This window comes from Amphiura filiformis, chromosome 12 (genome assembly GCF_039555335.1).
Source record: "Amphiura filiformis chromosome 12, Afil_fr2py, whole genome shotgun sequence".
Taxonomy (NCBI): Eukaryota; Metazoa; Echinodermata; class Ophiuroidea; order Amphilepidida; family Amphiuridae; genus Amphiura; species Amphiura filiformis.
This window is the reverse complement of record NC_092639.1, coordinates 34,288,221-34,300,291: the sequence shown is the minus strand read 5'-3', so window position 1 is coordinate 34,300,291 and position 12,071 is coordinate 34,288,221. Positions and strand designations below refer to the sequence as shown.

Genomic DNA, 12,071 nt, shown 5'->3' with positions numbered 1-12,071 from the left:
CTTTTGTCCCTGGTAGATATATTGGGGATGCTGTAAGAACTGTGGCTGATATTTTATATTTTACTAAAGAAAGAGACATCCCTGGAATTTTACTGTGTATAGATTTTGAAAAGGCATATGATTCAATAGATCATAAATTTATGCAACATGTAATGAAAAAGTTTAATTTTGGAAGTTCTATTCAGAAATGGATTGATACTTTTTATAATAATATCACAAGTTGTGTTATGAATAATGGTGTGTCGACCGGGTATTTCCCCATTAATCGTGGTCTTAGACAGGGTGATCCCCTGAGCTGTCAGCTCTTTAATTTGGCCATTGAAGTCCTTTGTATTCAGATGAATAATAATGAGGACATTGTGGGCATTCAAATCGATCCTAGCGATCGAGGTACACAGGTGAAAATGTCTTGTTATGCAGATGATATGTGTCTATTTGTTAAGGATATTGATTCAGTTAAATGTACTATGAAAGTGTTAAGGGAGTTTCAGTCATGTTCTGGTTTAAAAGTAAATAATAATAAGACCGAAGCAATGTGGATCGGAAGTGTCAGGGATAATAAAAACAAACCGCTGGATGTACAGTGGACTAAGACTGTAAAAATCTTAGGAATTTACTTTGCATATGAGGAAAAAGAGGTGATAAAACTGAACTACAATGATAGAATAAGATCTCTGGAATGTACATTAAATTTATGGAAACAGAGAGATTTAACAGCAATTGGCAAAATCTTGGTGATTAAAACATTTGGTTTATCAAAACTTCTCTATACTTCAGCAATGATTGGTATGCCATTAAGTATTCAAAAGAAGGTTAATGATATTATTTACAAGTTCATCTGGAATGGCCCAGATAAAATAAAACGGTCTGTTTTGTGTAGAGAATTAGATGAAGGTGGTTTGAAAATGGTTGACTTACAAGCAAAAATCAAAACACAATCTGTTATGTGGCTTAAGAGACTAATTATGCCAAACAAATCTGGGTGGAAAAGTATCTTAATATTTTATCTAAGAAACCTGGGTGGCACAGGTATTCTGGAGTGTAATTTTGATTTTCGAACACTATCAGGAATTATTCCCCCATTCTATTTGAATGCATTCAAATTATGGTCAAAGTTTAATTCAGGTGAGCCAAAAATGCTATCGAGGTTTGCAAACAAGTGATTTGGAATAATAAGCGTATTCTGATTGGTAAAAAGTCGGTGTACTACTCTAAGTTTGAGGAAGCAGGCTTCCATACAATTAACGATTTCATTGATGACAAAGGCAATTTTAAGAATTTTGCTAATAGGATGGGTGATAACTATAATAGAATTGATGTGCTTAAATGGTTTGGACTGATTAATGCAATTCCAAAAAGTTGGCGTGACATGATTGGTAAGGAGGGGACGACCCTTCCAGAGGACTTAGGCATAGTGATCAACTTATCGAGAGGAAGTGTTCCACTTCTGAAACTGAAGTCCAGGGATGTTTATAAGTCATATATTGATAGCATTAAAACTGATCCTGTTAGCCAATTTTCATTAAAAAGAGTTTATAATATGACCGAAGCCGAATGTTGCGAGTTGTATTTAATGCCTTTCAGAGCTACGCTAGATGTGAAATTAAGATGGCTTCAGTACAGAATTACTCATAACATTTTGCCAACTAATGACTGGCTGTGCAAAGTTGGTTTGGTTGACAATGATAAATGTGTCTTTTGTAAAACAGAGAAGGAAACCATTGTACATCTTTTTGGTAGTTGTAATATTGTGAACTCTTTCTGGCAAAGTATTCAGACTTATTTTGATTTCATACCTGAGTTCGATGAATTTAGTAAAGTATTTGGTTTACTGGATACAAATGTTAATTACTGGGCAGGTATTAATCAAATTATGCTCATTGCTAGAAGATATATTTACAAGTGTAGATGTGAGCAGTCTAAGCTATCTTTTAATGGTTTCAAAAATATTGTTGTTGATACCTTGAAGCTTGAACATTTTTGTGCACAAAGAAAATTGAAGTTGGATTTACATTTTAAAAAGTGGGATCCCTTTCTCAGCTTGTTGTAGTGCATGATATCTGGGATATCTCAGTTTGCCCTTATTGCATTTTATGTATACGGTTGAGGTGGTACTGCACCCCTGGCCAATTTGATGCCTATTTTTGCATTTTTCTACAAATTTGTTTGAGAGGAATGCAAGGATGGTCATGGTTTTGTCGGAAGGTGTGGTACCGCCTTAAATCCTTTAGTCCATAAAAGTGTACTAGAATTTGTTTGTTGAAAATTCATATTAATTTCATGACCCCATTTATATGCTTGTCTGGAACTTGTTGTGATGCATTATATCTTGGATATTTTAGTAGCCTTTATTGTATTGTATATTATGTATACCGTTAAGGTGGTGCTGCACCCCTGGCTAATTTTGTGCCTATTTTTGCATTTTTTCTCCAAATTTGTTGAGAGGAATGCAAGGATGGTCACGGGTTTGTAAGGGGGTGTGGTGCCGACTTAAATCCTTAACTCCATAAAAGTGTACTGGAATAGAATATTGTATTGTTTTATATACTACCCACCTTGAACTTATCTGTATTGTATATTCTTTTTGTATATTCTTTTTGTGCTTGTATTATTATTGTACTGTTTTTATTTGCAACGCATGAAATGATTTAAATAAAAGCCCGATTTCGGGCATGAAATACAAAAAGATATGTAGTATGGAGTTTCCTACTTTTAAACAGACGCTGGATGGCTGCGAGTTTCTGTAACGAGTGATCATATAAATTCTTCCACCAAAATATCTTTATATTTATACATGTATTGCGGACCTGATAATAGATTTTGGTATATGCGTTTATTAAATTAGTATTGTGTTAGCACTTTTGTGCTTATCATTAATGCTCTGCGTGCTAGGCTTCATCATAAAAATTTCAAGTTTTGAGATATTTTGAAATCTTAAGAGCTATCTTAAGAACCACTGAACCAATACTGGGCTTGTTTGTACTCATTTTAATGCATTTTTCATGCTGATTCCAAATATGATAATGATAATTTACAATTTTTGAAATTTTTAAATTAAAAAAAATTGAAACTTGTCGTCTGTACTAGACACCCGCATTGAGAGGGTTAATACGCAATATGTGCAGGGTTAAGTTAGTGTACTTTATAGCTAGAATTTTCCGTATCTCATGATTTATTTCAGTTAAATCCGGATGATTTTGTGCTTCGTAGAAACATTGTTTGGTAGATAAAAACACAACCGACGCGCGACGGCATATACAATTAAGGTTATACGAGGTATTGTTGGTCGAAGCAGCCATTATCTGAATCAATATATTATTGAAAAATAACACTTTGGTGTTTTGCAAAGGTTCATTCTACAAATCATATACTTTGAAAACTTGCTTAATTTATTGTTGTTAATGAATTATGTACGTTTCACAGAAGTGTTGTTGTTTCAGCCCTCTTTACAACATAACTCAAGAACCACAGGACCTACAAAAGTATATATGTGATATTTGAATTCTACTACACGCTCGCTATGAATTGAGCAATGCAATTTTTGCTAAAGCTCACTACCATTCGCAAGATGTTGTGAACAACATTTTTTTGCTGCTTCGACCAACAATACATCGTATACCCTTAAACCACGTCTATAAAGAAATGTATAACAGAGTTGAGAGTCCCAATGTACTTTTACCGCCATAGCTGTTTAACCCTGAATTTACACTTCATTTAGGTGTAATTTGTCTTGGGTCCAATCTCTACCATGGAAAGTTTGCTATATCTTTATGATGATTGTTTGTACTAGATTTGGGTTTTTGCGTCTTATATTTGACAGAACCAATGTTTAATTGCAATATTTCAAAACCACAAACCAAAACTGTGTGCTATAATGTACGAGATTGGGTTACGACATACATATTACCAAGTTGGCATGGCAATACGCGGATTTACGGTTTCTCTACCGGAAGTCAATTTGTACCGAAATTCTTTCCCACAATACAATAAGTGTTTTGCATAACAATAGATACAGTTCGGAGATTAATCAATATTCTTTGTTATGCAATACCCATATTGCATTGTGGGAAGGAATTTCGGCACAGATTGACTTCAGGTAGAGAAACCCTAAATCCGCGTATTTGAATTTGCTTCATTTTGCATATGCATGACTTTTTTGTGTGATGACCTTGAAGATGTCTATTTTCAGAAAAAGAGATGAGGTTGTTTATTATACTTTAGGCAGATTTAGGCAGTTATGAAATGTGCTGGATAGGTTTTTTTTGTTCAGTGGATGAAATTTGCTGTAATCATCGAAATCTGGCGAATGGCTCATTTTCTGTCCGGATTGACACCCAACATATTCAAATTGGTTAAATTTGGACGAAAATAGGATGTTTTTGTCCAATTGTTTTTCCGGTATCAGCCAAATAGTATTGAAATTCCCAGTAGCCAAAGTTCACTAAATATGTAATCAGTTATACCACATACATAAATCCCTGGTATCTGACTTTTTTCGTATATACTCAGAAACGGATTTTATTATAAGAAAGTTATCTAGTGCACGTAGTCTCCTTCACATTCAGAAAATACAAGTTTGCATTGAGTAATCAGTCTTTTTGATTGTAACTAACAGTAAACTATACATTGCGAATAAATATATTTTAAATAAAATGCCATGCTTTTAAGGGATTGCAGGAGCCATATTTCTTTCAGTTTTAACCATTTAATTAAAAACTGTAGCGTACTAAATATTGGTAAATGGTATAAGACAGAAAAGGCAAAAAGACAGAAGTTTGGAGTTATGAATGAGAGAGTTGACAGGAAGTTGTAGGAGTTAGATTGTTATAGACATGATGGGTGTACGCGCAAAAATGTTGAAGGTCAGGTCAAGGTCATCCGAGGTGAATTGAGTATTGATTGTCGATCACAATTCTGCACCAAAATTGTTAAAGGTCATCTGAGGTCGACAAAGTATTGATTGTCGGATTGTCATAAAACGTTGTGCATCTAATCACAACTGAGCGTCAAAACTATCAAGGTCATATCAAGATTAACAATTACTGATGATAGATAGTTGGATTGTCATAAAACTTGGTTGATATGATCACCCTTGTGCAGCAAACATTCTTAAGGTCGTCTGAATATTGATTGTTGGATTGTCGTGAAACTCGGTGGATGTGATTTCCATTGAGCTCTTGTTACAAGTAAATGTAGACCTATGTTGACCAATAAATGCTGATATTTCCCACCCGGTTAGTTGTGTCACACACAAACAATTACTAGCATTTCAAGTACTTGAAAATTATGAAACAGGCTCTTCATCCATGGCGTTGTCTTTTTTAAAGACAGTTCTTGTTAAAAGTTTGATGATTAAAAGCGTTTTGTATGCAGGTGGCTGACAAAATCAACATATAAACCATGGTAAAAAAGTACGATGATGAAATCATCCGTTTACAGTATGTTTCAAAATAATGTGTATGCCATTTTTCTTTAGGGAACCGGATAGCAACGTTTGCACAGTATTTGTTGGGGGACCTGAGAGCACATCATATATGTCAAATTGCATTCTGAATACGAGGAATGTCCTTCTGATATCAAATAATTTAGATTTTTGAATTTCGCGTTATATTTTATTGATATTTCTAATATTTTTGATATTTAACAGTCCTCAAAGTAAACTACATAAATGATGATATGTACTTGTAGTGTATATAGCTGGGATGAAAAGCCGACCAATTGAAAATTATGACCTTTCATATCGAAGATATACATTTCCCCCAAACAGGCCTACATTTTGTTGGTGTTTTGGTGTTTTTGTGGGGGGGTAATTTACATCTTCAATACGAAATGTCAAAATTTTCAAATGAAGGATGACTTTTCAACCCAGCTACATACACTTTAATACATATCATTAGATTTATACAATTGACTTCGAGGACTGTTAAATTTCAAAAATATCAATTTTTAATTAAAAAGGTTTAATGGCTTTTAACTTAGGCGACGTCTGCTTGTTCTATGTTGACAAGGGACAGTCTTCAGTGAACGGCTCTTTTCAGACTTAAAGCCTATGAGCCATTATACATGAGACACGTCCTGCAATTTTATTGGTTCCTAGCCGTGATTAAAGTGGCTGAACGCTTAAGTTCGCAAGGCCCAAGGTTTGCAAGTCCAAAAATAAGGTTCGCTTGTCCGAAAATAGTTTCTTTAGTCCAGTCCGAAACATAAAAAGGGTTCGGTAGTCCAAAAGTTTAGGTTAAGGTTAGAGTTAGGTTTACGATGGGGTAGGTTTAGGGTTATGGTGTAGCGTAACAGCGAACGTTCGGACTAGAGAACCTTATTTTCGGACTTTTTTAATTTTTGATCAATTGGTGGTCAAAAGTTTCAAAACCAACAAAAACAACAAACAAGGACAAATGGGGGAGTGGTTGGGGCTTCGTTTTGGTGGTGGGGTCGGAAGCTTATTTGACCCCCCTCCCCCAGCGTATCTTTACACGTCGTGTCACACCAGTCTATTGTATGTTCATATATAAATTTCTCCTGGTCAAACCAATCGAATGCGATGCGGACAATGACATATGGTTACAATGTGGTTTTCATCCAGGCTTATCGGGCTATTCCGTATGAAAGACATGACCTTAATCTCCCACACAAGGGGTGTACACTTCAATTGGAATCACCCAATCATGTAACCCTATTAGAAATCCACACTCCCTGTGTGGAAGATTTATGCCATTCCTTCCATAGGGAGTGTATGGTTTCTAACTATAGCCCATGGATGTTTATGATAAACACAGACAGTATTATAATAGGGTTTCTTTAAAAATATGGAGGGTCTTTTTTCCAAACTAATATTTCCCAAGGGAATTTTTTTCGAGACACTCTATTACCATATTGTAAAAATAAATAAATTGATTAGCCCATATAATTTGGCATTGTCTAGTACTTTAAATTGGTAATACCATACGTATTTGCATTGTTTATAACTGATTGGAACCATTATCTGCTGCAGACTGCACAAGAGCTGGATATTCCATAATGTTTCCAATAAATTCATTGTTGTGTTATGCATTTTGTTTTTGTTGCAGTCGATTTAATGACTATTGTGATTAGCACAATAAATTAGTACAAGTACAATAAATTAGTACACATAAGTTCAGTCATTATTCACGAGCTTCGTGTCTGCACTGTTAGAACACAGGGTAAACCATTTGGGTAAAATTTGGTTGTGTAAACTTTGCCCAACATGGATAAATGGTTGGGTAAACATTTTGTCTCTTAGTTTACCCATTAGTTGGGTAAACAGTGTAACACCACAGAATGTATATTCCTACTTTTTTGTTGGCATATATATATCTAAATGACGCCATGTAAAAGTGTTAAATGTTGAATTGGGTAAAGATAAAAAGATAAAATTTAGCCTAAAATGTAATAAAATAAATGCCCAATACCATCAGGAAATTGCCCAATATCATTGGGTAAAGGCAATATATTACCCAACAAATGGACCAATAATGTGGTAAAATAATTGCCCAATACCATTAGGAATTTACACAATACCATTGAGTAAGGCAATATATTACCCAATAAATGGACATAAACATAATAAAGTACCCAATAATGTAGTAAATTAAGTACCCAATACCATTTGGTAAAATTATATTACCCAACAAATTTTTTTAAACATATACCATAATTTTGTGTAGCCTTTACCATGTTTACCTAACCGGGGTTGGGTAACACGTTAACCCAGAAAAACTTTGTTCATGTAGCACCCAGTGGTTGGGTAAAAATTAACCCAACCGTCCTAACAGTGTGTGCACTCTCAGAAATGCAGTAATTAAAAGTATTCTGTATTATTCATGCAAGATGTTTATAGGTTTTTTTGGAATGGAAATTAATCAATAAAGGTAAAAACACACATTTTGGAGAAAATCTCAAATTTTGTCAAATTAATACACTATAGAAAAAGTAAAAATCCAAAATTGGCCGTTTGTGTGTTTTCTGTAATCTATACATTTCTTTCCATGAATCGTTTTTTTTGTTTTGTTTTTAGTTGTTAATATTGGCCTTATTTTGTTAATTATCGACCAAATAAGACAATTTTTGACTAAAATTGTCGTTTTAGCTAACATGGTAGGTCATACTTTTAGCCTGTGAATTGTCTCAAGGTATTGATATCAACCCTCAATCCTTCCTATGCTCTTGCGGTCACGAACACGACTACATTCCGGTGCAAAAACAAAAACTGATGCGAGTCTTGTGAATGCAATGATTATATGATTTCACGTTGTATTCATTTTATCGTGTTATCATTTCTTCCTGGTTTATCTACAGGGAAATAATTCAAATAACGAATTCAAAGAAATTGGTCTGAATTGCTCCCACTGCAAGACGCGTTTATTCTTGCCCGTCAACGTACCAAGAAAAGGTGAAGTTATGTGCATCCATGACTTTGAGAAAGATTTTGCCAATGGTGAGTATTACTTTTTTATAATTTAGATGTTATTCAGTACCAACGGCAGTCATTACGCTGCAGCTCCCTTAAAGTTTCTTAATTCTTCTTGAAGCCATACCATACTAGCAATCACAGCGTGCGAATCAAAAACTGCTAGTGATCAAACGCTGTTAGCGTTTGCACAGTCGCTACCAGCGGAAGTCCACTGAGCAACATTGGTTCAGTCGTAGTTGGCGCCGTTACGACAGAGTCAACTGCTCAGGCGGCATAGGACACGCAACACGGACGTACGAGGCTGGCGAAGATACAGGGCTGACAGCCCCATTCACAATACACGGTTAGCGATTATAAATGGACAATTAACATACTTGCAGTGGGGTACTTTGCAGAACCCCAACGGTTTTAGAGTAAGATAATTTTGCTTTGACACCACATAACAAATTTAGAATTGTTTGTGAAGATTTCATGATTATGTGTTAATCCAATGGCGACGTCAAAAATCGCGATATCGCATCCACCATCATCTGCAACTGCTAACGATTTGACGTTTGAGCATGCTAGCGCGACCTATCTATCAGATATAGAAAATCACCTTTCATGTAAGCGATGGAAGTTACATAACAGAAAAAGCTACACTCCTTGCGTTAAGGAGTATGACATGGGCATAAGTTCGTAAAGGAATTTGTTCCCTGTCCTTGACATTACAAAGTTACCAGTTTGCCGGGTGAGCATGGTAAATACAGCCAGGGACAATAACCCAGATGGGAATCAGTTACATGGCTTATATCAGAGGGTCTTGTTAAGTCCAGCTTTCCAGAAAGTGCCTTTCGCCTCAGGTAATTGGTTGTCAAATGTTGACAGTTGATAACACATGTCTGGAAACATTTCCTGGCATGGTTAAGTGAGATGGCCGCTTTTTTTTAAGCTAACACGTTGTCCCTGATGCTCTCAATCAGGGAAATCACAAAACATGTCATGAAATAAATACCTCTTGGTCATGTTGGTGAAACAATTCAAAAAGCTCGATTTCCTAATTATTACAAAAGGAAATTGGTATTTTCGATGCGGAGAAAATTGGCTGAAACGGCCAAGCCCTGTAGGCTTACACTGAACAACAGGGGTTTCACGAGGGTATCCCCTTTGACAGATGTGAGAAATGGGTAAGTGTATGCAATAGATGGAACAACCCCAACCGAGAGAATATAATAGTACGTATGTATGATAGTTCGCCTTTGCGAGAAACTGGTGCAATAACAACCAACTGCGACGCGGCACCGCCGCGAAAAAACGTCGAAGCCTTGAACAAACATATAAGGTTTTTGTCGCGTAAACGTCAGGTTATAAGAGTAATGACTTTCATTAAAGAATGTCCATGGAAAGAAATGTTATCTAGCTTTTATTTAATTTATTGTACGATTCATTTGTACATCATCCAACAGAAATGATGCAGGTTTTTCGCAATTTTCAGTGCTACGGGATGGCCGATACTCCCCCCGACGAAGAGTCCTGACAATACACATGATACAAGTCGATTAGAGTACGCCATCCCCGCGATCAAATGCAATGTTCAATAGTTAAATAGCGGTAAACACGTTGCAGGGGGCGTTAACTGGTTTATAAACCATGCAAGCAAGCATCAAGCATCAAGCACCGCTCATACTAAAAAAATCAGTGTTTTGAGTGATAAAAATATTATAAGGAAACAAACCAAAAGATCAAATCTTATCACGGCTGTTTGACGTGATCATTTATTAAATTCTTTAACAAAACATTATTATAATGTTCAATTCTAGACCTGAATCATATCAACAGCTATCACACTAATAAATTGTATATAATGTGCATATATTTTTCAGCAATTTTTAACATAGTTTTTCGTTTCTATATCAAATTATGCATCTTTTTCTGCTTTTTTTATGGTAAATTTAATTCTATAAACTGTACATTTGTGTGAAAATTGAGGGCGCTATTAACATATATTTTAAATTTCAATTGGCCAATTAATATGAGTTATACCTAACATTTCATGATAAAAAGGTTTTTTTTAAATTCACTTGTCATTTGTTAGTCTGTTTGCTGATGTTCTAATACCATTTTACAAGTGTCTTCCTCTTAGATAAATAGCGCCATCATTGTTCAACTTTTCTTCAGAATGACGCAGTTTTACATGCCATCGTGCTATAAACGTAACTAAGATCCGTTTCATAGTTGACTCCTACCTCCTCGTCTGTAACGAAACCGGAAATGGGTCAAAAAAATAACAAAGTACCTACATAGTACCGATGCTGCTACTGTACATAATCGGACCTAGTGCTACTACTCTGGTACTCCTCTGGTACTGCACAGTACCAGGCAAGTGTCTTGTCGACGGTGTACCTGTGCAGGCAGCCCAAATAAGAATCTTGTAGTGCAGTTTCGTTCGTAGAATTTCATCGATGTTTTGGTGTGTTCCCTAAAGAATTTTTTTTACTGATACTGTATAATAGCCTGAAAATGAAAATCTACCGCACACTAGGAACCCACTCCTCCCGTGGGTTGAAAGGCAAAAATAAACAAACACAAAATAAAAATACATCAGTGCACAATGACATTCGTTTCTTCAGAATAATTTTTTTTATAACAATACCTCGTACAATTATTCATATTGCACTTGACCTTTTACCTTTGAAACATCAGGAACATCCGATGACGAAGCCCTCCGATGCTCTGCCGACTTAGACATGCAGCAACTACTATTGTGCTACCCACTAACGACCGAATCATGCCATGTATGGGACCCTCCAAGTAATGTCACGCTGTCTTCGCGGTAAGGTCTCATTGCACAGAATGGTCATTTAGTTAATACGTTACAAGTGCCTTATAATAATATGCAATGTATCACATCACCGAAATGATGGGATATGAAACTCCTCCAAACTTTTAAAAGTATTGAAAACAACTACAGCAAATAATCAAACGGGCAGCAAGTTTCCTTCAAAATTCTGAGCAGAGTGTGCCTTTCGTAACACGATGACGACGATGATGATGATGATAGTCAGTGTTGATGATGGTGACGATGATAATAATAGTGATGACGATGATGATGATGCTTACGATGATGATGATGATGATGATGCTTACGATGATGATGATGATGATGATGATGATGATGATGATGATGATGATGGTGGTTGTGGTGGTGTAACGATGACGACGATGATGATGATAATGCTTAAGATGATAATGATGGTGATGATGTAGTAATGATGGTGATGATGTAGTAATGATGATGATATTTTACGTGCTTCTTTTGAAACTATGAGCAGGATGAAGGACATTACAGGAAAGAGCTTGAACGATCTACGAGCAATTCAGAGCAAATTTGACAGACTGAAGATAAAACCGCCACTGCAGCTAAAAGGCGGGTCCACTCCCGTACCGCTAGTAACTCTAAATGAATTTGGTAAGTGAAAGATGGTGAATTTCTATTCATGACAAAGACATCGTAGCCAGTTGTTCGGACACCCTGTCCAGTCATAATTTATTTTATGTTGTCCTATAGTGCAATGTTTAAGAATACAAATAATGACACCGAAAAAGGGTATCTTGCCCATCACACGTGTACAACGCGACTGCATGAATCACAGAAACGAAT

The 12,071-nt window shown here is 35.8% G+C and overlaps 1 protein-coding gene across 1 annotated transcript in view; it reads left to right on the top strand.

Moving 5' to 3' along the window:
• Nucleotides 1-11,995, top strand: part of LOC140166106 (uncharacterized) — a 40,180-nt gene extending 28,185 nt beyond the window's left edge. The window contains exons 10-12 of the mRNA XM_072189492.1: nt 8,317-8,455; nt 11,114-11,243; nt 11,743-11,995. Of these exons, the coding sequence (XP_072045593.1) occupies nt 8,317-8,455; nt 11,114-11,243; nt 11,743-11,887 (414 nt within the window). The 3' untranslated portion in view covers nt 11,888-11,995. The remainder of the gene's footprint in view (nt 1-8,316; nt 8,456-11,113; nt 11,244-11,742) is intronic.
• The last annotated feature ends 76 nt before the right edge of the window (nt 11,996-12,071 follow it).